The sequence below is a fragment of the Gorilla gorilla genome, chromosome 5, assembly GCF_029281585.2.
Source record: "Gorilla gorilla gorilla isolate KB3781 chromosome 5, NHGRI_mGorGor1-v2.1_pri, whole genome shotgun sequence".
In the NCBI taxonomy this organism is placed as follows: Eukaryota; Metazoa; Chordata; class Mammalia; order Primates; family Hominidae; genus Gorilla; species Gorilla gorilla.
In genome coordinates this window covers 59,894,257-59,919,471 of record NC_073229.2, presented here as the reverse complement: position 1 = coordinate 59,919,471, position 25,215 = coordinate 59,894,257, and the positions used below count along the sequence as shown (strand labels likewise).

At 52.1% G+C, this 25,215-nt stretch overlaps 1 protein-coding gene across 1 annotated transcript in view; it reads left to right on the top strand.

Moving 5' to 3' along the window:
* The window catches only part of C5H6orf132 (chromosome 5 C6orf132 homolog), a 39,572-nt gene extending 21,726 nt beyond the window's left edge, over positions 1-17,846 (top strand). The window contains exons 3-5 of the mRNA XM_031012242.3: positions 10,949-11,024; positions 13,653-16,803; positions 17,388-17,846. Of these exons, the coding sequence (XP_030868102.2) occupies positions 10,949-11,024; positions 13,653-16,803; positions 17,388-17,505 (3,345 nt within the window). The 3' untranslated portion in view covers positions 17,506-17,846. The remainder of the gene's footprint in view (positions 1-10,948; positions 11,025-13,652; positions 16,804-17,387) is intronic.
* The last annotated feature ends 7,369 nt before the right edge of the window (positions 17,847-25,215 follow it).

Genomic DNA, 25,215 nt, shown 5'->3' with positions numbered 1-25,215 from the left:
GCTGTGCCCGGAGCAGTGGCCCAAGTCCTTGATTAGAATCCAGGGGAAATAAACTTTCTTGAGCACTACTCTGCAGGACCTCTTAAGGTGTGCAGTGGCCTCTGGTATCACAGCAAACCTAAGGGAGGTGGGATTATTCCCATTTTACAGATGAGAAAGCTGAGCCTCAGAAGGCAAGAAAGGGACACACTTCTTGAGCACCATCTATATGTCAGCTACTATCTCTGACTCCTTTTAGATAAGTCAGTTAAGATTGCAAATCTGGTCTGCCTGACTCCTAAGTTGATGTTTTTTCCACTCAATCACAATAATTAAAAAGAAAACTAGGCCAGGCGCGGTGGCTCATGCCTGTAATCCCAGCACTTTGGGAGCCCGAGGCGGGAGGATCACAAGGTCAGGAGTTTGAGATCAGCCTGGCCAATATGATGAAACCCCGTCTCTACCAAACATACAAAAAATTAGCCGGGCATGGTGGCATGCACCTGTAGTCCTAAGTATTCAGGTGTCTGAGGCCGCAGAATCGCTTGAACCCGGGAGGTAGAGGTTGCAGTGAGCCAAGATCGTGCAGTCCAGCCTGGGTGACAGAGCGAGACTCCGTCTCAAAAAACAAAAACAAAAACAAAAAAACCCAAAAAAACACACTATTATTGTATTGGGTATTTTTTTTTTTTAATTATAAAGGAAACAAAAGTTCATTGTTAAGAACCTCAGGCTGGACACGATGGCTCAAGCCTGTAATCCCAGCACTTTGGGAGGCCTAGGTGGGCGGATCACAAGGTCAGGAGATCGAGACCATCCTGGCTAACACGGTGAAACCCCGTCTCTACTAAAAATACAAAAAATTAACTGGGCGTGGTGGTGGGTGCCTGTAGTCCCAGCTACTCGGGAGGCTGAGACAGGAGAATGGCATGAACCCGGGAGGCGGAGCTTGCAGTGAGCCGAGATCGCGCCACTGCACTCCAGCCTGGGCAACAGAGCAAGACTCCGTCTCAAGAAAAAAAAAAAAAAAAAAGAACCTTGCAATAAAGACAAGGAAGGAAATACATATAAATATTCTTGGAATTGTAGTTCCCTCCACCCATGCTTCCTCCCTAATCATTGCTGGGAACTTTACAATATACTAGGCTGTGATGATGGGGTTTTATTTATTTTTTTTTTCGAGATGGAGTTTCGCTCTTGTTGCCCAGGCTGGGGTGCAATGGCATGATCTTGGCTCACCGCAACCTCTGCCTCCCGGGTTCAAGCGATTCTCCTGCCTCAGCCTCCTGAGTAGCTAGGATTACAGGCATGTGCCACCATGCCCGGCTAATTTTGTATTTTTAGTACAGACAAGTTTCTCCATGTTGGTCAGGTTGGTCTTGAACTCCTAACCTCAGGTGATCCGCCTACCTCGGCCTCCCAAAGTGCTGGGATTACAGGCATGAGCCACCGCCCCTGGCCACTGTGATGGTTTTTAAAGGGCTGCTTTGGCCAGGTGAGGTGGCTCACATCTGTAATCCCAGCACTTTGGGAAGCTGAGGAGGATCACTTGAGCCTTGGAGTTCGAGACCAGCCTGGCCAACATAGCAAGACCCTGTCCCACAAAAAATATAAAAACAAGCTGGACAGGCTGGGTGCAGTGGCTCACGCCTGTAATCTCAGCACTTTGGGAAGCCGAGGTGGGTGGATCACTGGAGGCCAGGAGTTCGAGAGCAGCCTAGCCAACATAGCAAAAACCCATCTATATTTAAAATACAAAAAAATTAGCCAGGTGTGGTGGTGTGCGCCTGTGGTCCCAGCTACTTGGGAGGCTGAGGCAGAAGAATTGCTTGAACCCGGGAGGCAGAGTTTGCAGTGAGCCAAAATTGCACCACTGAACTCCAGCCGGGGCAACAGAGTGAGACTCTGTCTCAAAAAAAAAAAAAAAAGCTGGAAAGCTGGGCATGGTGGCTTGCACCTGTAGTCCCAAACTTTGGGAGGCCAGGAATTCTCCCTTTTTTTTTTTTTTTTTTTTGAGACAGAGTCTCGCTCTTGTACCCAGGCTGGAGTGACGTGGTGCAATCTCAGCTCACTGCAACTTCTGCCCCCTGGGTTCAAGTGATAGCGATTCTCCTGCCTCAGCCTCCCGAGTAGCTGGGATTACAGGCGCCTGCCCCACACCTGCCTATTTTTTTTTTTTTTTGTAGAGACAGGGTTTTACCATGTTGGCCAGGCTGGTCTCAAACTCCTGACCTAAGATCCACCTGCCTTGGCCTCCCAAAGTGCTGGGATTACAGGAGCTCAGGAATTTGAGGCTGCGGTGAGCTATGATCTTGCCACTGCATTGCAGCTTGGGTGACAGTGAGATCCTATCTCTAAAAAAAAAAAAAAAAAATTAAAGGGCTGCTTCAACTGAACTGAGTTGCTGGCTTGTACACTTCTGTGAAGTAAGTGAAGTGACCGATGGTCTTAGCTTCTGGGTGTTGTCTGGGTGTGAGGACGAGGAAGTGCTGAGGCCCAGTTTCGTGGAGTTCCCAAGCTGGCAGAGCCAGGGCTGGACTCTGCCCCAGGCAGCCACAGTGCAGGGAGTGGCTGTGGCCAGCTGCCCAGGCTGGCCCAAAGAGGGAGGTGCTGCAGCCAGGCCCACCAGGAGCACGCTTAGATGCTCTTTTGCATGTTCTTCACTTCACTATACACAGGTTGGTCTGCCCCTTTCGATGTGGGCTGCCACACTCAGAGGGCCATGCACTCCACTCCCCTGAGAATGTTTGAGGCACATGGCAACCCCTGCTGGCAGCACCCGGGGCTCCTAAGTCTGTCATTTTCCTGATGCCAAGGGTGGAGCAGTGTAAGGTTGGGACACAGCAGGCTCCCCAGCTGACTGCAGCAGTCAGAGCCCCGTGTCTGAGGCCAGCAGTGACCTCAAGCCCAGCCCTGCCTGCCTGGTCTGGGGCTCCTGGAAAAGAACTTTGAGAACTCTCCCTCCCAGCTACTCCTGCCTCTACCCTGCTGCCCCTTTGGCATCTCTGGAGTCAGAGGACAACCTTGAGGCAATACAGTTGTCTGTCCCAACACCCTGTCATCGAGGGGTGACCCTGAGTGTCCAGGTCACTGCCCACACGACGCAGGTGAGCTGACTCACAGAAGGGACACTTTATGGACTGACAGAACGCTGTAGTCAAAGTGATCCTTGGAGAGTATTTACAGAAGGGGCAGGAAACTGAGACCAGAGTGAGAAGTTACTTTGCTCCAAGTTAATTGGTAGCAGAGCTAGAGCCATAACACAGGTTTTCTGCCTCTTTGTCCCATATTCTTTTTTTTTTTTTTTTTTTTGAGACAGGGTTTTGCTCTGTCACTCAGGCTGGAGTGCAGTGGCACAATCTTGGCTCACTGCAATCTCCACCTCCTGGGTTCAAGTGATTCTCCTGCCTCAGCCTCCCAAGTAGCTGGGATTACAGGTGCCCACCACCACAGCCGGCTAATTTTTTTGTATTGTTAGTAGAGATGGGGTTTCACCATGTTGGTCAGGCTGGTCTCGAACTCTTGACCTCAGATGATCCACCTACCTTGGGCTCCCAAAGTGCTGGGATTACAGGCGTGAGCCACCATGCCCGGCACTTGTCCCATATTCTTTCTGCCACTCATTCACTCATCCAGGAACGTATTCATTCAACAAACATCTGTTTAACTGCCCGGTCTGTGTCAGGCACATACAAAGAGGCAGCCATCACTGAGCCCTCAAGTAGACTGGGCTGGGCAGCAGGGACTACAATCATCAACTCTATGTCTATAGACATAGAGTTGTGTTAGAGGGAAAGTATGAGAGCAAACACTGTACTGGCAAAGGAAGCAGGCTGTCAGGTCCCAATATTGGCCCTGGCACTTACTAGCTGTGTGACCTTGGGCAATGTACTTAGCCTCTCTGTGCTTCAGTTTTCTCATCTATAAAATAAAAATAATAACTTGTCTCTTAGGGTTACTGTGAAAACTAACAGTAAGACTGGGTTGCTATATGTGAAGTACTCAGAACAGTGCCTTGCACCTAGTAGATGCCTAATAAATGTCAGCTGCAATAATAATGCACACAGAGCCTGAGGATCACACAGGGAGGAGAATTAACTCTGGCTGGCGTTGCCAAGAAGGACTTCACAGAGGAAGGGCATTTAATCTGGGGCTTAAAGGATACCTAGGAGTTTGCCAGGAAAAGAAGAGAATCCTAGGCAGAGTGAGAACAAGAACAAGGCTGTGGAAGCTTGAGATGTGGAAATGGATCGCAAGTGGGAGCAGTGACTTTCGGGGGTTGGGAGAGGCAGATGTAGCTGGATCATCTAGAGGGCTTTTCAAGCTACCCATCTGCCCCTGGGACCTCTGAAACCTCTGCACAATTCCTCCAACGGGTGGTTTTTGTGCCCCACTGAGGACCCCTGCTGCAGGGAGCACACTTGTTCATGAGTCAGTCAGGTTCCCCCAGCTACAGTGGGGTAGGAAAAAGACAAGAACCACCAGTGGGAGCCCAGGGTTTGTGGAGTAGGTGGGGAGAAGATGGTAGGAGCTGCAGAGGTCCAACTTATGAAAGTTCTCACAGGCCATGTGAAGGTGTTTGAATTTCTTCCTCTGGACCAATGGAAGGATTCTGAGCCAGAAAGTAACCTGCTCTGAGATACTTTTGAGAAAGAATATCCCCGTGGCAGCTTTGGAGAATGGAGTGAGGCGGAGACTGGGAAAGTATCTGGCATTAAAGGGAGTCTGTTCATCTGGGTGAGGGATGGTAAGGACTGAGGAAGGGCTGAGGTGGAGGGGCAGCAGGAAGGAAGGATTCAGGAAGTGATGGGCAGAACTGGATGACCAACTGGGTTTGCAAGGTGCCCGAAAAGACAGTGATCCATAACTCGCTGTGGGACCTTGGGCATGTCACTGAATCTCTCTGAGCCTCCATTTCCTCACCTGGAAAATGGCGGTAGCAATGACAGCACCTGTCTCACTGGGCTGTTGTGAAAAGCAAATGAGTTAAGTGATAGAAAGTGCTGAAAGAGGCTGGGCACAGTGGCTCATGCCTGCAATCCCTGCACTTTGGGAGGCCAAGGCGGGCAGATCACAAGCTCAGGAGTTCAAGACCAGCCTGGCCAACATAGTGAAAACCCGTCTCCACCAAAAATAGAAAAATTAGCTGGGTGTGGTGGCAGGTCCCTGTACTCCCAGCTACTTGGGAGGCTGAGTCAGGAGAATCGCTGGAACCCGGGAGTCAAAGGTTGCAGTGAGCCGAGATCTTGCCACTGCACTCCAGCCTAGGCGACACAGCAAGACCATCTCAAAAAAAAAAAAAGAAAAAGAAAAAGAAAAAAGAAAAAAAAAAAAGAAAGTGCTGAAAGAGTACCTGATACCGAATAAGTGCTGGCCAAGTAGCAGCTGTTGTTCCTACTGTTAAGATTGGGAGTTTAGGGGATGGGAGAAAGAGGTGATGTCTAGAGGTTACACACATTCTAAGTTGCCCCCAACACTTTTTCTTTTGATTTCTTGTCTTCTGTTTTGTTTAACTTTTTTATTATAAGATATACATAAGATAAAATTTACCGTTTTAACCGTTTTATTTGTTTATTTTATTTTATTTTTTTGAGACGGAGTCTCGCTCTGTCGCCCAGGCTGGAGTGCAGTGCCTCCATCTCGGCTCACTGCAAGCTCCGCCTCCCGGGTTCACACCATTCTCCTGCCTCAGCCTCCCGAGTAGCTGGGACTACAGGAGCCTGCCACCATGCCGGGCTAATATTTTGTGTTTTTAGTAGAGGCGGGGTTTCGCCGTGTTAGCCAGGATAGTCTCAATCTCCTGACCTCATGATCTGCCCGCCTCGGCCTCCCAAAGTGCTGGGATTACAGGCATGAGCCACTGCGCCCGGCCTTTTAACCGTTTTAAAATGTACAATTCAGTGGCATTAAGTACATAACTTTTTCTTTTCTTTTCTTTTCTTTTTTTTTGAGATGGAGTCTCACTCTGTCGCCCAGGCTGGAGTGCAATGGTGTGATCTTGGCTCACTGCAACCTCTGCCTCCCGGGTTCAAGTGATTCCCCTGCCTCAGCCTCCTGAGTAGCTGGGATTACAGGCGCCTGCCACCATGCCCGGCTAATTTTTGTATTTTTAGTACAGATGGGGTTTCACCATGTTGGTCAGGCTGGTCTCCAACTCCTGACCTCGTGATCTGCCCACCTCAGCCTCCCAAAGTTCTGGGATTACAGGTGTGAGCCACCATGCCCGGCTTTTTTTTTTTTTTTTTTTTTTGAGACAGAGTCTCTCTCTGTCGCTCAGGCTGGAGTGCAGTGGCACAATCTTGGCTCACTGCAACCTCTGTCTCCTGGGTTCAAGCAATTCCCCCTGTCTTAGCCTCCCGAGTAGCTGGGATTACAGTTGCTTGCCACCACGCCTGGCTAATTTTTGTATTTTCAGTAGAGACAACGTTTCAACACATTGGGCAGGCTGGTCAAGAAACCCCTGACCTCCAGTGATCCGCCTGTCTCAGCCTCCCAAAGTGCTGGGATTACAAGCGTGAGCCACTGTGCCCTGCCTCAAACCCTCTTCTTAAGGAGGCTTTTCCTTTGTTCTCTGAGGTGAAGAGAGGCAGGTTAGGAAATTCAGCACCCATGGAGATGGATGCTGTCCACACCTGTGCATTTGCACACTGAAATATGTCGCCATCCACGCCAGTGCACTTGATGCCAGCTGCCTGGGTGGGAAGCAATTTACCTTCTGAGTCTGTTTTTATGGGACTAAGATTAAAATGAGTTTGCATTTGCCTTCCCTGAAAAAACATCAGTGAAAGGGACAGCTAAGTAAGCCACAGGAGCCCATGTGGGCCCATGTGGGCCCAAGTGGGAAAGAAAAGGGCCAGACAGGGGCTTGGAGAGCCAGAGAGACTATGTTCAGTTCAATACTGGAAGCTTCTGAAGGGATGAGGCTGGCCTTTGGGACTTGCTCCAAGGGCCAGACCATGGTGTGTCACAGCACTGCAAGCGTGGTGGTGAGGTGGTGGGGGTGCTGTGGGATCCCCTTGTGTCAGAAGAGGGACCTAAGAAGCCAGGGCTTGGACTGAGCTGTTGTTACAAGCCGCTCAAGAGAAGGATTTTTGCCCTGTGGTTTTGGGAGTCTAATGTGTTTTCTAAGTGCTTTAAGATCAAAGGGCATAGTGAGTAATATTACCTTAGGCCTATAAAGTCTATCTGTCTTCCTCCCACACACACCATTAAGCATTCAGGGTAACCCAGAAGGTGCTACTAGACTTACAGGGAGCTTAGCTTTGATCATGATTTTTTCACTTTTCTGGAATAGAGGATTACAAGATATAATCCTTCAACTAGCATTGGTTTCCTGGGTTAGGGATATTATCTCATTTGATTCTCATAATAGCCCTGCAAAGTAGGAACTATTGGCTCAATTTTCTTCTTTTTTTTTTCTTTCTTTTTTTTCTTTTCTTTTTTTGAGACAGTCTTGCTCTATCGCCCAGGCTGGAGTGCAGTGGCATGATCTCAGCTCACTGCAACCTCTGCCTCCCTGGTTCAAGCAATTCTCCCTGCCTTAGCCTCCCGAATAGCTGCGATTACAGGCACCTGCCACCATGCCTGGCTAATTTTTGTATTTTTAGTAGAGATGGGGTTTCGCCATGTTGGCCAGGCTGGTCTTGAACTCCTGACCTCAGGTGATCCTCCTGCCTTGGCCTCCCAAAGTGCTGGGATTACAGGCGTGAGCCACCATGCCCGGATGCCTTGGTTTTCTAAGTGAAGAAAATGGGTCTCAGTGATCTGTAGAAAAGGTAAGGTGGAAAGCCTAGGTTTGCACCCTGGCTCTGTGAAGGGATTTGAGGTGACACCGGTCACACTCTTAGTATAGGGCTATTGCACAGGAGGAGCCTGGACAATGGCTCAACATCACTGTCCCCATCCCACATCTCCACTGCTCATTCAAGGCTACACTGCTGGCAAGCCTGAGCATGAATGGAACCCAAGACTTTTGATGCTAAGTCCCCAGCCTTTCCGCTTTTCAATTATGTTGAAATTAATCAGAGATCTCAACCCTGGCTTTTGAAGGCCTGGCCTCCATCTCATCAAAATCAGAGTGTGTGTACTTGATGGAGGTTATTAGACCATCAGTGATTTGCATGTGTGTGTGGCACATCTCAGGATGTCATGGGAGACACACTTCTGATGGGCTGGGTCCCTGTACCTGCCCCTGGTTCCCAGTCACTGGGTTTGAGAAAAGTTGAGAACAGGTATGTTGTTGGCCATGCAAATCAAGTAAAGGCAGGAAAAAAAAAAAGACAAGTTGATGGCTCAAGGCCATTCCAGCTTCAGAATTCTTAAAGAACAAGATGAGTGGTTTGCTGATCCCAAGTGACCAGAGTAATTCTGAGATGGCCCTTGGTAACCCAGGGTCTCATAGATATTTCTGTAACATCGACCTTGAGTGCCCTTCTAGTATATTAAGTCCAGAGGGTTAGTACCGTCAGCCCATCACTAACAACTGGGCTCACTATGCATCCAGCTTTGGGGGATACCATAAAACATGATCCCTGGGCTCCAAGGAGCTCCCAGATCTCGCTGAAGGAACTAGAGGACAATCTGGAGTGCAAACAAGTGTCTCCCCTCTTTTGGGAGCTTGGCTGTGGGTTGCTCTGGGTAGCAGTGGGTCAGTGTGGTGCGGACAGGGGATGGCTCCCAAGTGCTTTTTGTGCATTGCATCATTTAGTCCTCACAGCTTCCCTACAATGGGTAATTCTATTGTTATCACCATTTCCCAGATGGGGAAACTGAGACACAGGGAGATTAAGTAACTTGCACAGTCATACACCTAATAGGTAGCAGAGCTGAGATTCAAATCCAGACAGGCTGGAAAGCCAGAGCCAATGCTCTTATCCCCTACCCCTGTTCCATCATCCTAGAGGGGCTCAGCTAATCCTTGAAGGATAAGGGATTTTAGGGAGGCAAAATACTAAGGAGTGGGAGCTCCACAGACCTGGGTTTGGTAGTACTGGTTGTGTGACTTTAGACAACTTACCAAAGGTCTTTGAGCCTCAGTTTCTTCATCTGGTAAATGATGACATCCTCTTCTATACAGAGTGGTGTGACTGAGATAATGTGTTTAGTTAGAGCACAGTGCAAGGAGTATTATGATTATGATTATTGTTATAAATGGAGAGTGGGAATGACAGGTACAGCTGACCAATGCCCAGCATCATGGATGAACACGGACTATATGGGGTGGTTGAAAAGGTGGCAGGGAGGGAGTCGGTGAAGCTACAATGTGGGATGGGTGTAATAGGTGAGTGGGAAATAACAGTTGGCTGGGAAGCATGAGGCCAGGTCATTGAGGACCTTGAAAACTACCCTAAAATGCTCTACAGCTCTTCAAAACAGCAGGTGTGTGGACTTTGTTGACATATGGAAATGTGTGTTTGGAAAAAAAAAAATAGAATGCAAAATAGTATGTACAAACTGACAGCTGTGTAAACATATTATAGCCTCTTAAGCTTAGCGATCAGAAGGGCATCTGTAGAGCTATAAATATTCAAGTTCAGGCTGGGAACAGTGGCTCATACCTGTAATCCCCACACTTTGGGAGGCCAAGGTGGGAGGATTACTTGAGCCCAGGAGTTCAAGACCAGCCTGGGAGACATGACGAAACCACATTCTCTAAAACATATACAAAAAATTAGCCAGGGCTGGGCGCGGTGGCTCACACCTGTAATCCCTGCACTTTGGGAGGCAGAGGTGGGCAGATCACGAGGTCAGGAGTTCAAGACCAGCCTGGCCAACATGGTGAAACCCCATCTCTACTAAAAATACAAAAAATTAGCTGGGCATGGTGGCGCACGCCCCTGTAATCCCAGCTACTCGGGAGGCTGAGGCAGGAGAATTGCCTGAACCCAGGAGGCAGAGGTTGTGGTGAGCAGAGATCATGCCATTGCACTCCAGCCTGGGTGACAGAGCAAGACTCCATCTCAAAAAAAAAAAAAAAATTAGCCAGGAATGGTGGCACACATCTGTAGTCCCAGCTACAGATGGGAAGATTGCTTGAGCCACGAGATGGAGGCTGCAGTGAGCCATGATTGCACCACTGCACTCCAGCTTAGGTGACAGAATAAAACCCTGTCTCAATTAAAAAAAAAAAAAATTCAAGTTCATCACTTTTTATTTTTCTGTAAACACCTAATGAAAACTAAGAACACACAGGAGGCCAGGCTGAGGAGTTTGGCTTTTCACCTGTGGACCTCCATGGAGGGTCAATGCAGATTCTATTTGTTTGTTTTGCTTTGTCTTTTTCATCGAGATGGAATTCATATACAGTCAATCCTCCCTATTTGTGGATTCTGTATTTGCAAATTTGCTTAGTGGCTAAAACGTATTTGTAACCCCAGAATCAATGCTTGTGTTGCTTCTGTGGTCATTTGCAGACATGCACAGAGCAGTGAAAATTTTGAGTTGCTCAATGCACATGTTCCCAGCTGAACAAGAGGATTCTATGCCTTCTTGTTTTAGCTGTCATACAAAAACAAGTGTCTTTTTCTGTTTAGTGTCATGTGTTATAGTGCTATCGGCCATGAGTTCAATGTTAACCAACCAACAAAATATATTAAAATGTCTTTAAGCAGAAACACAGCTAAAACAAGGTTATGGTTATGTATTGATCAGATGACAAAAATCTTGTGACCAGAGGCTCATAGGAACCTAACCCTGTATTTCCCCTAGGAGCAACAGGTCAGTATTTACTAATACTATGTTCATTGCAACTTTATAGAACATAACTATGACAAATAGTGATGATTGGTTGACTGTACCACAAGATTCACTTTTTAAAATCAGCCTTTTATATTTTGGTATATGCACAAGGTTATGCAACCATGACCGTCACTGCAGATTTTCAAGCAGTAAAATGGCCTCAAAGAGCAGCAGTTTGAGAATTATCTGTCCATCTTTCCCTGTCCCCTGATTTCTTTCTGGTCTCTTTCAGAATGCCCAGGAAAACCATGGGCTGGCTGTGCCCACCCCCTCGGTTCCAGAAGATTTTGCAGACAAAGAAGTGACAGGTAAGTGAACCCTGGGCTTGGGGCTTGTCCATTTTTCTTTCCTCCTAGGGCCCTGAGTTCAAAAGCTAAGCATCTGCTCATCTTCACAGCTGGTGACAAAGCCAGAGTCCTCAGGCACAGCCACTCTCGCCATCCTCAGTCATCTTGATTACTGGCCGCAGTGGGCTAGGGCAGTGGGGCTGGGAGTTGAGGAGAGCCAGGGTCAGCGAAGGCCCCTTTCTGGCGGGGGAAGGATGGCAAGGGGACAAGGCCAGAGCAGGAACAAGTGCAGCATAAAGTGGGAGAAGGGCCTGGCTTTGAATCCCAGCTCCCCACATATTCACTTTGCTCCCTTGGGCAAGACACTTCACCCCTCCTACCTCTGTATCTTCCAACGAACGATGGGAACAACAGTTCAGTTTGCAGGAGTAAATGAAGTGGTGAATGGGATGTATGTCATGTCTGTCACAACTCTCAGAGGTGCTTCAAACTCGCTAATGGCTTCCCGTGTCACTCAGAGAAAAGGTTCTTGCAAGGACTGCTGGAGTCTGACCGGAGTCTGGCCACTTTGCTTGCTTGCTTTCCCCTCCCACACTGCCCCGGCCACAGCACCTCCTGTTGCTCCTGAAATACCCCAGGCACATTTCCGCCTTGGGGTCTTTGCACTGCAGACCTCTCAGGTTAGAATGCTCTTCTGCGAGGCATCTGTGTGGCCGTCTCCCTCACTCCTCCCTTCTTTGCTCAAATGTCACCTTCTCTGTGAGGCCTTCTCAGACTGCTTTATTTATTTATTTATTTATTTGAGATGGAGTCTCGCTCTGTTGCCAGGCTGGAGGGCAGTGGTGTGATTTCAGCTCACTGCAACCTCTGCCTCCCAGGTTCAAGCAGTTCTCCCACCTCAGCCTCTGAGTAGCTGGGACCATAGGCGCACACCACCATGCCCAGCTAATTTTTGTATTTTTAGTAGAGACAGGGTTTCACCATGTTGGCCAGGATGGTCTCTATCTCTTGACCTCGTGATCCACCTGCCTCAGCCTCCTAAAGTGCTCGGATTACAGGTGTGAGCCACCGCACCCGGCCGGACTGCCCTATTTAAATTGCACCTGCTGCACCCCTCCCCTGCTGGTGTTTTTTCCCATCACACTCATCCTCTAATGTGATAATAATGTACTCACACATTATGTTCATTGTCCCGTTCAAGCGTAAGCTCCCTAGGAGGACCAGTGTTTGTCTGTTTTTTGTTTTGTTGGTTTTTTTGCTGCTGCACCCCAGCTCCTAACTCCTGCCTGACAGTTGGGTGCTCAGTGAATGTTAGTTTTCCCCTTCCCCACTCTTGGTTTCTTCAGTTTGAAGTCAGGCAGCTGGGAGGAGCCCTTCAGAGCCGCACACTCCCCAGGTTCGCCACACTGTTAGGGACTGAGAGGAGGGGAGCAAAGGATGGGTGCCTCTAAGAAGGAAGTAGACTCTGGGAGAGGGGCTGGGGACCTGGTCCGAGGACAACAGAGGGATGTGCGCTGCTGGGGCCAGGGGCTCTCAGCATCTCTTTAGCACCCAGATTGTCCAGGCCACCTTCCTTCTGCACACCCCTGTTGTATTCTGCAGTCCAGAATCTGCCTCCGTTCTCTATGAAGTGGACAGCTGGGTTCTTAATAGTTTCAGGGTCTTTAGAAAGCGGGAGTAGTTTGTGCAAACTGCTCCCTCCTGCGGGTCTCTCACCCAGCCTTCCTCACTGAGGAGGTCTCTCGCCCCTGTCCCATGACTTCCTATCTCTTTCCCACCTTCCCTGTCTCACACAGTCTGAAAAGTTAAGCACAGATGGTAGGAATCAAAGTGGTTCCATTTTATTAACTGCCTACTGGAGGCCTGGCACCATGACAAGCCGTTTCTGTGTATTTGCATGGATTCTCTCACTTAATCCTCACAACAGCTGTAAGAAGCGAGCACTGACATCATGCCCCTTTGATAGATGAGGAAACTGAGGCTCAGCAAGGTTAATTAGTGTGTTCAAGGTCACTCATCTAATAAGTGGTAGAGCTGGGATTTGAACCCTGGACTTTCTGGCTTGGCCAAGGTCAAGGTCCCAGCAAGAAACAGATGGCGCACTCAAAGGGGATAACTGAAGAGAGTTGAGTAAAGGGACGGTATACCAGAGTGTGAGCTTGGTTAGGCGACTCTTATCTCCTGGGGACAGTGACACCCAGGGACTGAACATAGTGGGAGAGGGACAGCCCGACAGGACCTGTGTCTGCGGGGCAGGAAAGACAGCTGCTGCCAACCTGTGACGCAGCCAGGAGGCAGCCAGAGGAATCAGTGCCCTGGCCCTCTTGTCCCCACCCCCCATCTCAGGGGGCAAGGGAGTCCTGGCACAGGTTAGAGGGTGACTCTGGGGAGGCAAATGGAGGTCATTCCATACAGGCTTCAAAGGCTGTGCCAGGGACAGGCAGGAGACGCTCCCTAGAAAGAAGGGGGGACACCCCCAGGACAGCTCAGGAGACTGGACACAGGGCTGCTCCCTCTCTTGGTGTTCAGGAGAAAATGATCCAGTCATTCTCTTGGGTGCCCACCCCTGCCCCTGCCCTGGGTAAACAGAAATTGGCAGGGCTGGTCTGCCTTGTTCCCGCCCCCCATCTTTGCCTCTCCTTCTTTCAGGTACCAGCTCACTAGTCAATGGCAACCTCCGACTGTACAGCTCTGTGGGTGACCTGAGGCCTGGACAATATGGCCAGGATCTACTCATCCCCCCACCTCCCCCAGGCCCAGCCCCAGGGCCCCCTCAGGACATTTCAGAACCTCCAGGGGGGTCGCCACTGCCATCTCCACCTTCCACAGCACCCCCACCACCTCCCCTGCTGCTGGAACCCCCACCCCCGCCCAGCATGGCCCCACCTCCACCCCCAGTATTGGAGGCCCTATCCCCACCACACACTCTTTCCTCCCCATCCATACCCACCCCTCCTGACTTCATTCCCCCTGCCCCACCCTTGGCCTTTCTAGCCCCCCCACCGCCTCCTGTGCCAGCCCCAGCACCCCCAGCTCCAGCATCTCCTCACACAGTGGGGACTCGTCTCTTTCCCCCTGGGGGTGTTACCAAGTGGAAATCAGATGTAGCACTGAATGGCAGGCAGGCAGAGGCCACCAGAGCCAGCCCCCCAAGAAGCCCTGCTGAGCCAAAGGGGAGCGCCCTGGGACCTAACCCAGAGCCCCATCTCACCTTCCCCCGTTCTTTCAAAGTGCCTCCCCCAACCCCAGTCAGGACTTCGTCCATCCCAGTTCAGGAAGCACAAGAGGCTCCCCGAAAGGAAGAGGGGACCACCAAGAAGGCTCCCAGCCGACTCCCACTGCCTCCCAGCTTCCACATCCGCCCTGCCTCCCAGGTCTACCCAGACAGGGCCCCTGAGCCAGACTGCCCTGGGGAGCTCAAGGCCGCAGCACCAGCCAGCCCAAGGCTTGGCCAGTCCCAGTCCCAAGCAGATGAACGAGCTGGGACTCCGCCTCCAGCCCCTCCCCTGCCCCCTCCTGCACCCCCCCTCCCTCCCCCAGCACCTCCACTTCCCCCAGCTGCACCTCCTTTGCCCTGTGCTCAGAAGGCAGCCCATCCACCTGCTGGGTTTACAAAAACCCCTAAATCCAGCTCTCCTGCTCTCAAACCCAAACCGAACCCCCCCAGCCCAGAGAACACAGCCTCTTCAGCACCTGTGGACTGGAGGGACCCCAGCCAGATGGAAAAGCTGCGGAACGAGCTGGCAGCCTATCTCTGTGGCTCCAGGAGAGAGGACCGATTCCTCAGTCACAGGCCAGGCCCAACAGTGGCCCCTCAGAGCAAGGAGGGCAAGAAGGGCCCCCGCCTGCCTGAGAAGGAGACTCCCCTGAGCCTGCCAGCAAAGGACACTCCCCCAGGTGTTCCTGAAAAGAGTCTTGGCGGCAGCAGCCTGACAGAGACAGAGGCTGCCCCCAGCCTGACCCTGCCCCCTGTGGACTACATTCCCCAAGACTCTCCAACTCCCAGTGTGCGGCAGATCCGGAATGAGCTGGAGGCCTGGCTCTCCTCATCAGCAGAGAAGGAGGCTAAGCCCAGCATAGGATCTCTGCCCCTTAAGCCTCGGCTAGAAGGGGGAAGAATTTGTGAAAACGGGGCTGATAATGACAAACTCTCCAAGCCTGTGGCCAAGAATCTGCCACCTCAATCCACCACCCTGCTGCCAACTACATCACTCCAGCCCAAGGCTATGTTGGGACCAGCCATACCACCCAAGGCCACACCTGAGCCAGCCATACCACCCAAGGCTACACTTTGGCCAGCCACACCACCCAAGGCCACACTTGGGCCAGCCACACCACTCAAGGCCACATCTGGGCCAGCCACACCACTCAAGGCCACATCTGGGCCAACCACACCACTCAAGGCCACATCTGGCCCTGCCATAGCATCTACAGCCACAACTCTGCCTACCACCACATCCCAACTGATGGCAGAGAAGGACTCAGGCCCAGCTGGCCAGCCAGAGAAGCCAGCATCTCAAGAAGTTTCCACTCCCTCCCAGGCAAGGGGAGAGGGGTCCCCCTCAGAGGCCAGTAGGCTGCCCACACAGGGAGCCCGCTCATCTGCAGCCCTCCCACCAAAGACATCTCCTGGTGGAGGAGAGGTGCCATGTCTCTACAAGCCCCACTGCCACCAGAGCAGCCTCAGCCGTGAGGTTGCTGTGGTGATGCCCACCCTGGCCAGAGGAGGGGCTGCAGGGCCAGGGGAGCCCGTGGAGGTAAAGGAGCCCCCAGGGCTGCCAGCCAAGCCTCCTGCCTCGGCCCAGCCCACTGATGAACTCCTCAGGCACCCGGTGACTGGGGAGGTGGTGGAGCGGGGCTCGCCGATGGCCCTGCTCCTGGCGGCCAGGCAGAGGGCGCAGAAGGGGAGGTCTGGAGGGGCTGCCCTGGGTCGGTCCTCTCTGCCAGGAAGTCTCCGTGACCACAGCCACCAAGCCGAGGCCAGCTCTGACAGCATCTTCCACAGCCAGGGCACGCCCAACTCCTTCACTGTGGTGCCCAAGTTACCCAAGGAGGCTGAGAAGGACTCCCCGCTGACGACCGAAATACCCAATAAGTGGGGGCCGCGGCTGGGAAGAGACGCAGAGGGCACAGAGCTGAGCCGCAGGCACAACTGGACAAAGCCAGAGCCCCAGGCCCCTGTGCCCTGGGAAAGAGCAGCTCCCTCCAACCTCCCCCAGGGCCACCCGCTGCCCAAGTCCTTCTCCTCCCCACCTTCTCCTTCGAATAAGAGGGAGGAGGAGGAGGAGGAGTTCAACTTCGAGGTCATTCCACCGCCGCCAGAGTTCAGCAATGACCCTGAGCCCCCGGCCCCCGCCCTCCAGTATCTGGGCCGCCAGAGCTCCCCTCCCCGGAACAACTACTCAGACTTGAGGCAGCTCTCGAACGCTGGCCCCGGGGCGCCCCCGGCTCTCGGCTTCTCGCGCTTTCCCGCGGGCGCGCGCTACGCCGGGGCTGGGGGCCTGGAGCGCTTCTCGGGAGGGGGCCGCTCGCTCATAAAGAAGCGCCTGTACGTCGGGGAGCCGCACCGAGGCCCAGGGCTACCCCACGGTGGCACCGGCCGCAGCCTGAGCTCTCCCAACTGCTTCGGGCCGCAGCCCGGAGGCCCCGAAATGCGGCGCGTGAACTCGGCGGGTCGCGCGCCCCCCGGAGGCCTGCACGCGCCGAGGCTGTCCCTGGAGGGCGCCGCCCGGGGCGCCGCGGAGGCCAAGCACAAAGCGCCCGGCAGCGCCGACTACGGCTTCGCCCCAGCTGCCGGCAGGTGAGCTGCGGGCCCGGCTGGTGCGGGAAGCCAGGAGGGGTGGAAAGCCAGGCGAGGGCCAAGGAGGCCCGGCCATCCGTCAAGAGAAAACATTTGGTTTTCTCCCTTCGGCCTTGCAGGTAGAACGGGGGAGGGAGGCCCACTTACCGGGAGAGGGCGCTGTTGGCGCCTTCCTGACCTGCTTCCTGACCTCCCTTGTTCTCTTTCCCCACCAGCTCCTCTCGTCTCTCTCCCGCCCGCTAGATCCCAGAGGTCAGGCTAAGTGTGGGGCGGGGAGAGATCTGAGTGGTCCTTGGGTGGAGGGATTTCCCAACACAGAGTTGGATCCCGACACAGGCCAGGAGTGAAAGAGTTCTGAGTGAAAGGCTGTTAGGCATGTTCTCCGGCCAGCAGGGCCCAGACCAGAATGGGAGCCCTGTTTGTGATGGTCTGCGGTCCCTCCCTGGGGTCGATAAGCCCAGGGCTTGTGGGGGCAAATACAGAAGTATGAGCAGCATCTTTTCCTCTCGGTCCCTGGGGGAGATGAGAGACGTGTTGGCCAACCAGCTGCAGATATTCACCTCACATCTCTTGCTCTCCCCCAGGTCTCCCCACACCACCACCCGCTATGGAAGCCCCATCAACACGTTCACCGTGAGGCCTGGGACCCGCCATCCCATCTCCTATGCCTGCTCAGGGGCCCATCGGAAAGCCACCTCCTGAGCCAGGGGTTCTCTTAGCTCTACTCCAACAAACTGTGTCTTTAAGGATCTGGGCACTTGTTTCTTGTGGGGGGTGGGAGGTACACAGCAGGTGTTAGGCGACCTGACTCAGACACAGAGGAGTCTTTGATCCCCAAAGACCAACGATGAGAAGCAGTGGCCCAGGAAGACCAAGAGTGGGCTTCTGTTTCCCAAAGCGCTGGTGTGGCTGCGGACTGTTTACACGTGGGGGGTGGGAGGGGAAGGAGGGTAGAGAGAAGGAACCATTAAGGACCTGGGCGCTGAGTTTCCACTCTCTGGTACTATCTGCTTTAGCAAGAGTTATTTAAAACAGTTTTACAAGCACGGCCTCCTGAGCAGGTTCTGAAAGCAAGGGGTGGGGCACTGACTCTGAACTGGAACCCATCGAGATAGCTGTGATTGCCTGTCAGGCCCTTGCAAAGGGCTGAGGCCCAGCTCTGTCCTGGTGGGTGTGCAGGGCACCGAAGGGAGATCTTTAGCCTCCATCACCTGCCATCCCAAGCAAGAGTGGACACCTGGGGTTCCTAGCCGCATTGAGGTGGGACCAGGAATGTGTATGTATAACATGTGGAGAAGGACCATGTGTGGGGTGGGGAGTGAAGCTCCCACATGTGGAATGGAAGCCCTTTGCATTGGCCAAGGGCAGAGGTGGGAGATTGATGGTTCATTTTTCCTTGGCCCTAGCCCTTAGCTACAGGGAGGCCTAGAGAGAGGACACTTGGCAAGTTTAGGATGGGAAACAGGGTTAAGCCTGGCTTTGCTATTCAGACCTGTGCAGCCCTGATTTTGGGGACTGGGCCCGAGGAGCCATGAGTCTTAGGCTTGACACTAGGGGCCTTACGTGGCCAGGTCTCATATGGGATTTGGAGAAGGCATTTTTCCTAACACTGATACTACAAGTCACCAATACTCTTGATGCCGTAAGATGCTAGAAAGCCTTGGAGAGTGGAGGCAGCAGAGACGGGAATGGAGGTCTGAAGAAGCTTGCTGCTGTTGGGGAATGTGTTTGGGAAAGTCAAGAGTGGTAGGATTGGTTGGCTGGGCGCGGTGGCTCACACCTGTAATCTCAGCACTTTGGGAGGCCGAGGCTGGTGGATCACTTGAGGTCAGAAGTTCGAGACCAGCCTGCCCAAATGGTGAAACCCCATCTCTACTAAAAATACAGAAAAAAAAAAAAAAAAAGAGTGCTAGGATTGGGCCAGTTAAGAGCAAGGGAGACCTGGCTGGGCACGGTGGCTCACACCTGTAATTCTAGCACTTTGGGAGGCTGAGGCGGGTGGATCATGAGGTCAAGAGATTAAGACCACCCTGGCCTACATGGTGAAACCCCGTCTCTACTAAAAATAAAAAAATGGACTGGGCATGGTGGTGGGCGCCTGTAGTCCCAGCTACTCGGGGCACTGAGGCAGGAGAATCGCTCGAACCCGGGAGGTGGAGGTTGCAGTGAGCTGAGACTGCACAATTGCACTCCAGCCTGGCGACAGAGCGAGACTCGTCTCAAAAAAAAAAAAAAGAACAGGGGAGACCTATCAGTAGGGTGACCACGTGTCCTTTGCCTGGGCAGTCCAGGTTTATGCTTATTTTCCAGTGAATTAGAGCCCCTTCCACTTTTCAAAAAAGTCCTGGTTTAGATGCTGTGATCACCAAACATATCAGGAAACAATATTCCTTGCTCTTGCTTCCCTATCTTCAGGTACTGGTGGGCCAAATTCCTGGGACCAGGTCAAGGTGGGCTGCCTCAGTAAGAAGGAAGGACTGGAGAGTGCCCATTTCAGAGGAGCAGGCAGGTGGGGGCCAGCCAGAAAGTAGTTCCCTTTGGGGGAAGATGTTGGACCTTTATTATTTGTGGTAACCAGCCGAGGCTGGTTGTCAGGACAGCAGGTGAGCCACTTTAGGGAAGAAAGTGCAGGGGTGGATGGATGCCCAGATTACCAAGGCCAGCCACCCTGATGGGGTAGGGTCTGGTTATCTGTGTTCAAGAAGCAAATCCCACCCCAGCCCCAGCACTAGCTCTCTCTCTATGTATGTATTTTCCCTGTACAATGTTTTATAAAAGAGATCATTAATTTATCTGCTATGTTAAGGCTCGAGGGGTGGGGCGTAGACTCTCAGCTGTGTATTGCTCTGGGGTGGGCAGGGAAGGCTGAGTCTCACTTACCTGGAAGATAAACAGGCCAGTTTGGACTGGCCTCCAGCTCCGTGGCTGTGTTTGTCTAACAAGGATTTGGGTAACTACTGGATACAAGCCACTGTGCTTAGTATGGATAGACTGCCGTCAGCTCACCCACATGACTTCTGTTCATGGCAAGCTAATAGTCTGTCTGGTGGAAGAGGATTGAAAAAGCACACAAAAACATCATAAATTACAAGTAGTAGTAAGAAGGAAAAAACAGGGAACGTGAGAGAATAACTAGCGAGTGGGGAGAGGAGTGGATTTACTTTAACGGGGTAGTCAGGGAAGGCCTCTTGTGATGGTGACATACTGATTTAGGCAAAGCATCCAGCACGTGCCTAGTGCTTAGTAGTTGCTCAGCAAATGGCATCTTTGGGTGATGAATACCTCACATTTGTATATGGCCTGTCACAGTTTTCCATAAAGCTTTTTTTTTTAAGGCCATCTTGACGTCATACTTTTAGAATATTTTATTTTATTATTATTATTAATTATTATTTTAGACGGAATCTTGCTCTTTCACCAGGCTGGAGTGGAGTGGCATGATCTTGGCTCACTGCAACCTCTGCCTCCCAGGTTCAAGCGATTCCCTGCCTCAGCCTCCTGAGTAGCTGGGACTACAGGCACGCGCCACCACACCCAGCTAATTTTTGTATTTTTTAGTAGCGATGGGGTTTTACTGTGTTGGCCAGGCTGTTCTTGAACTCCTGACCTCATGATCCACCCGCTTCTGCCTCCCAAAGTGCTGGGTGGGCGTGAGCCACCGCACCCGGCCCCCAATTTTTTTTTTCCAAAAAAGTAAACAACCAGAAAAGTCATCTCAAGACAGTGTTAGAGAAAGCGTTGTGTTTCCTCCTCTGAGTCTTTTGTGGGGGCTTTATGGGAAAGGGAGGATGACTCACTTACTCTGAAATCTGGGCTTCCAGGAAGGGCCTCTCCCATCCTTGGAGCCTCCTCATTCTCCTGTCTCACACTGTCCCCTCACCTCTACCATGATGTCCTCATTCTGGAAACCCCGAGTGGGGATAGTGGCTTGGGCCCTTCGTTTGGCTTTTCTCCCCACACTTGCTCCCTTCTAACATTTTCTCCCTCATCTGACATGGAAGGGGCAATGGTTAACCCAGGAGGGAGGGCAGAGAACAAGGGCCCCACATCCTGGCTCTGCCTCTGACAAGCTGTGTGACCTTGGGTATCAGCTGACTCATCGGAGAAGTGAGGAGGACGGACTTGGGCCGTGTCTGGATATTAAACTTCGTTGGGTCCCTGACCTCTTTGAGAAACTGATGCGTGCTTCTCAAGAGGCCGCAAGTGCATTTTACACACTATTTCAGGCACCCCACAGATCCCCCAGATTCAGGCTCCACAGGCTTCATGTTGAAAACTCCTTAAGTGACAGTGGTCAAGGTACCCACCAACACTTATTTAACCTTGACAGTTTGCAAAGTTCCTTCTCTCTCTCATTTACCTGTGACAGTCCTCTAAAATGTGCCAGCCGTGTAATACTCCTAATTGCATTTTGTTGTTGAGGAAATGAAGGCCCCGGGAAGAGACGTGAGTTGCTCAGAATGACCCCTCTGACTGGAAACCCTGTTCTTTTCTGCGTGAATCATCACAGCTGCCTCCCTTATAGCTGTAACCACTCTCCCCACCCACTTATCCTCTCCCAGTTGTACTCCCCAAACTTTACCTCAATTAGAGTGGTGGTGGAGAAGAGGCTGAGTAGGCTAAAGCTACCCTGGTGCCAAAAAAGGTTAATGGGCATGGGTGGGGCAGATGTTCCTGGATCAGATTGGACACACCTTGGTTTCTGAAGCCGTTTCACTGTTCCCTGGGCCAGAACCCCACCCCATCTCTCTTGTGAAGCCCAGCCTGGCCGAAAGCAACAGCTAGGACAGGTCCCGGGAAAAGCTGAGCTGGAAGCCTGGGGCCTGGCGCCAGCAATATATAAAGGGGCCTGTCGTGAAAAAGGTCAAGCTCAGCTTTTGTCACGGCCAGGCTTGTTCAAGGAGAGAGGCTTCCCCTCACTCCAGGTGAGCCCTTCTGTGCAAAGCTGTAGGACAGAGGTGACTCCGGAACCTGGAGGGGTGAGGCAGAGGCCACCTCGCTGCTGAGCTGTCAGGCAGGCCTGCCCCCACCTGCTCACCCACCTGCCTACCCAGGCAGACTGTGGCCACTTCCCTTTCAGCAGCTCAAAGGCCATGCTCATGCCCCATCATCAGTCAGCTGTACGGGAAGGGTGGACACTGGCACCCGTCAGAGAGCCTGGGCCCCCTCCCTCCGAAGCCCCAGGGATGGCCAGAGTCTGAGCCCTGCTGTTGGGGCCTCTGGGATGCTTTTTGCCAGCAATGTGAGAAAAGGTGCTCTTCTGGGAGAGGGGAAGAGACCCAGGCAATTTATTATGAATGCTCCCCGTTGCATGGATAATCCTGTGCTCCTCTGCCCAATTCCCGCACCTCTGGAAACTTCATTCACATTTGGCACAGATGAGCCACTCCTCCCTCCTTCCCCTTGAGAATTGTTCTCTGAGCCTGTGCAGAACAAGGTGCTCCGATCCTCTATCTTGCACACTGGCTCCTTTCCTGCCCCCAACTGTCTCCCTGTCCACCCTGTCGTCGGCTCTCCAGTCCTCCTTCTGTAGTTTCTTCCTCAGAAGACAGTGTCGCCCCTCATGCTCACCTGTACCAGGGGTCCATATTTCTAACTTTGGAAGTGCCTCCTGGACATGTCCATGTGGTTGCCTGGCCACCCACTCAAATCCAGCCTCTCCAAAAGGAATGATTCTCCCCTACTTCCTTCTCACACAATTGTGTGGCCAGAGTAGCCGGACCAATGGCTCCAAACTACCCCCAAATACTCATCCCCGCCTGACTGCTTGGGCCCCCTTGGCTTCCCCTAGGCCAGCTCACACTCAAGGCCCAGCTTGGATCGGAGCTCCTACAGGAAGCCTTCCCCAGCCCTGCTCTGCTCGGAGACCTCTTCCTCCTCCATACCTACCTCTCCCACTTCTGTGGCAGGCTCTTCTTTATCCTCAGGCTTCAGCTCAGACATCCCTCACCTGCTAGGCCACAGCAGCTCCTGCAAAGCTTCCCACAGTCCCTGCTGCTCTCCCTCCCCCCATCTAGTGTTACTTGGTCTACATCTCTCTCCCAGCAGCTTGTAAGCTCCACAACGTAAGGACGCCTCACTCATCACAGTATCCCCAGCATCTAGTGCTGCTCCTGGCACCAGCAGGTGCTCAGTATATTGAGTTTATTGATGAATACAAGTTAGTACTTAATCAAATATCATCAAGCACTGTGTAAGTTCCTTGGCTGGGCGCGGTGGCTGACACCTGTAATCCCAGCACTTTGGGAAGGTCGAGAGGGATGGATCACGAGGTCAGGAGTTCAAGACCAGCCTGACCAACATGGTGAAACCCTGTCTCTACTAAAAATGCAAAAAAATTAGCCGGGCGTGGTGGTACACGCCTGTAATCCCAGCTACTCAGGAGGCTGAGGCAGGAGAATCGCTTGAATCTGAGAGGTGGAAGTTGCAGTGAGCCAAGATCACACCACTGCACTCCAGCCTGGGCGACAGAGTGAGACTCCATCTCAAAAAAAAAAAAAAAAAAAAAGATGTTCCTCAAGGGCAAAGGCCATGTCTCCAGTGGACTCATGAATACCTAACCTTATTGTTTCTAAGGTGTGGAACTTAATCTAATGCTGAGGTTATCAGGCTGCAGGAAGGTTTCGTTTTAGGGATGAGTCTCTAAGGTCTCATCATAAAGGTGTCCAGATGCCTTGGAGTGGCTCCTGCCTGGTGGGCTGAGATACTGCATCCTCTAAGTAGAGACATGAGCTAGGATGTGATGGCACCAGGTGAGGGAGTCCTGGTCCTCAAAGGATCTCAGGCAGCCCTCTGCACCCCGCCAGTGAGCCAGCCACAGGGGCGGCCAGCTCCAACAATCCAAGTGACTTGCACTCTGTTGCTTTTTCCCTTTGGAGCTCCTTTGGTCTTCAGCAAACTTACTTGGTGCCACAGCCTATCTCAGCTGTGGACCAAGGGTAAAGTTTCCATTACATGTGGGCTGGAGAATTGAGAAGGAAAGCACCTGTGGGGGCCAGGGTGGCAGAAGCCAGCCAGGTCCGACCTGTTCACCAGCCCTCCCCACCTGCAGAGCCCACCTTCAAGAGGAAAGCCTTACAGTCCTAGGTTTGGTTTTTATTAAGGAGTGAGCTCCCTGCACAAGGTTTTCAGGGCCTAGCAGGGGTCTAAGCACAGAGTGGGGACCCAGTAGACTTGCTGTTTTGAATCTCTTCCATCTCAGCATAGGATCATTAGCCCTAATGCTACTCTCAGAAGTGGGACACTGGCTTCTCATTTTCTTTTCTTTCTTTTTTTTTTTTTTTTTCCTGAGGCAGGGTCTTGCTCTGTCACCCAGGCTGGAGTGCAATAGTGCCATCATAGGTCACAGCCTCCAGAGCTCAAGTGATCCACCTCAGCCTTCCTGGTAGCTGGGACTACAGGCATTCACCACCAGGCCTGGCTAATTTTTTCTTTTCTTTTTTTTTTTTTTGAGATGGAGTCTTGCTTTGTCACCCAGGCTGGAGTGCAGTGGTGTGAGATCGGCTCACTGCAACCTCCGCCCCCCATGTTCAAGCAATTCTCTGCCTCAGCCTCCTGAGTAGCTGGGATTACAGGCGCCCGCCACCACACCTGGCTAATTTTTGTATTTTTAGTAGAAACAGGGTTTCACCATCTTGGCCAGGCTGGTCTTGAACTCCTGACCTTGTGATCCACCCGCCTCGGCCTCCCAAAGTGCTGGGATTACAGGCGTGAGCCACCGTCCTCTTCCTAATTTTTGTCTTTATTTTTTGTAGAGACACGGTCTCGGTAGGTTGCCCAGGCTGGTCTTGAACTCTTGGGCTCAAGCAATCCTTCTGCCTCAGCCTCCCAAAGTGCTGGGATTACGGGCAAGAGCCACTGCACTTATACTCCCTTCTCATTCTTGAAAATGGAATGTTTTCAGTCTTGTCTTCTACAGACGGAGCCTTCTGACTCCTTTCAGCTTTCCTCACTGCAGAGAAGCATCTCCTGCCGCTTTTCATTGTTGCCTTAGTTTATTTTCTGAGCCATTCAAGAGGGTTTGGTAGGCTCCTACTTTCTCTGTCTCTCTCTGGGCTACCCCATCTGTCATCTTCCTGCCTTTTGGTTCACAACTTTCCAGCATTTGTTCTAATAGCTAAGGGCAGCACAGAATTCCACCAATGCAATTCAACACTGCGAGGGGGCGCCACTCAGTACAAGCCAAGGAACCTCGCAAGAGGCTCACAGTTGAGTGTGGAAGACAGACATACACACAAATAACTGGACTATGGAGCAGGAGAATGCAAAGCTCTTCCACCCAGGAGAGCCCGGTGGCCCAAGAGAGCACGGGACCACATGGGGCACTGTTGGGTTGTCCTTGTGGGTGTCCTCTCTTGCTGGCCTGTGACCCTTGTGGGAGCACGTGCATGAGCTGGGCAGAGGAATGAGGGA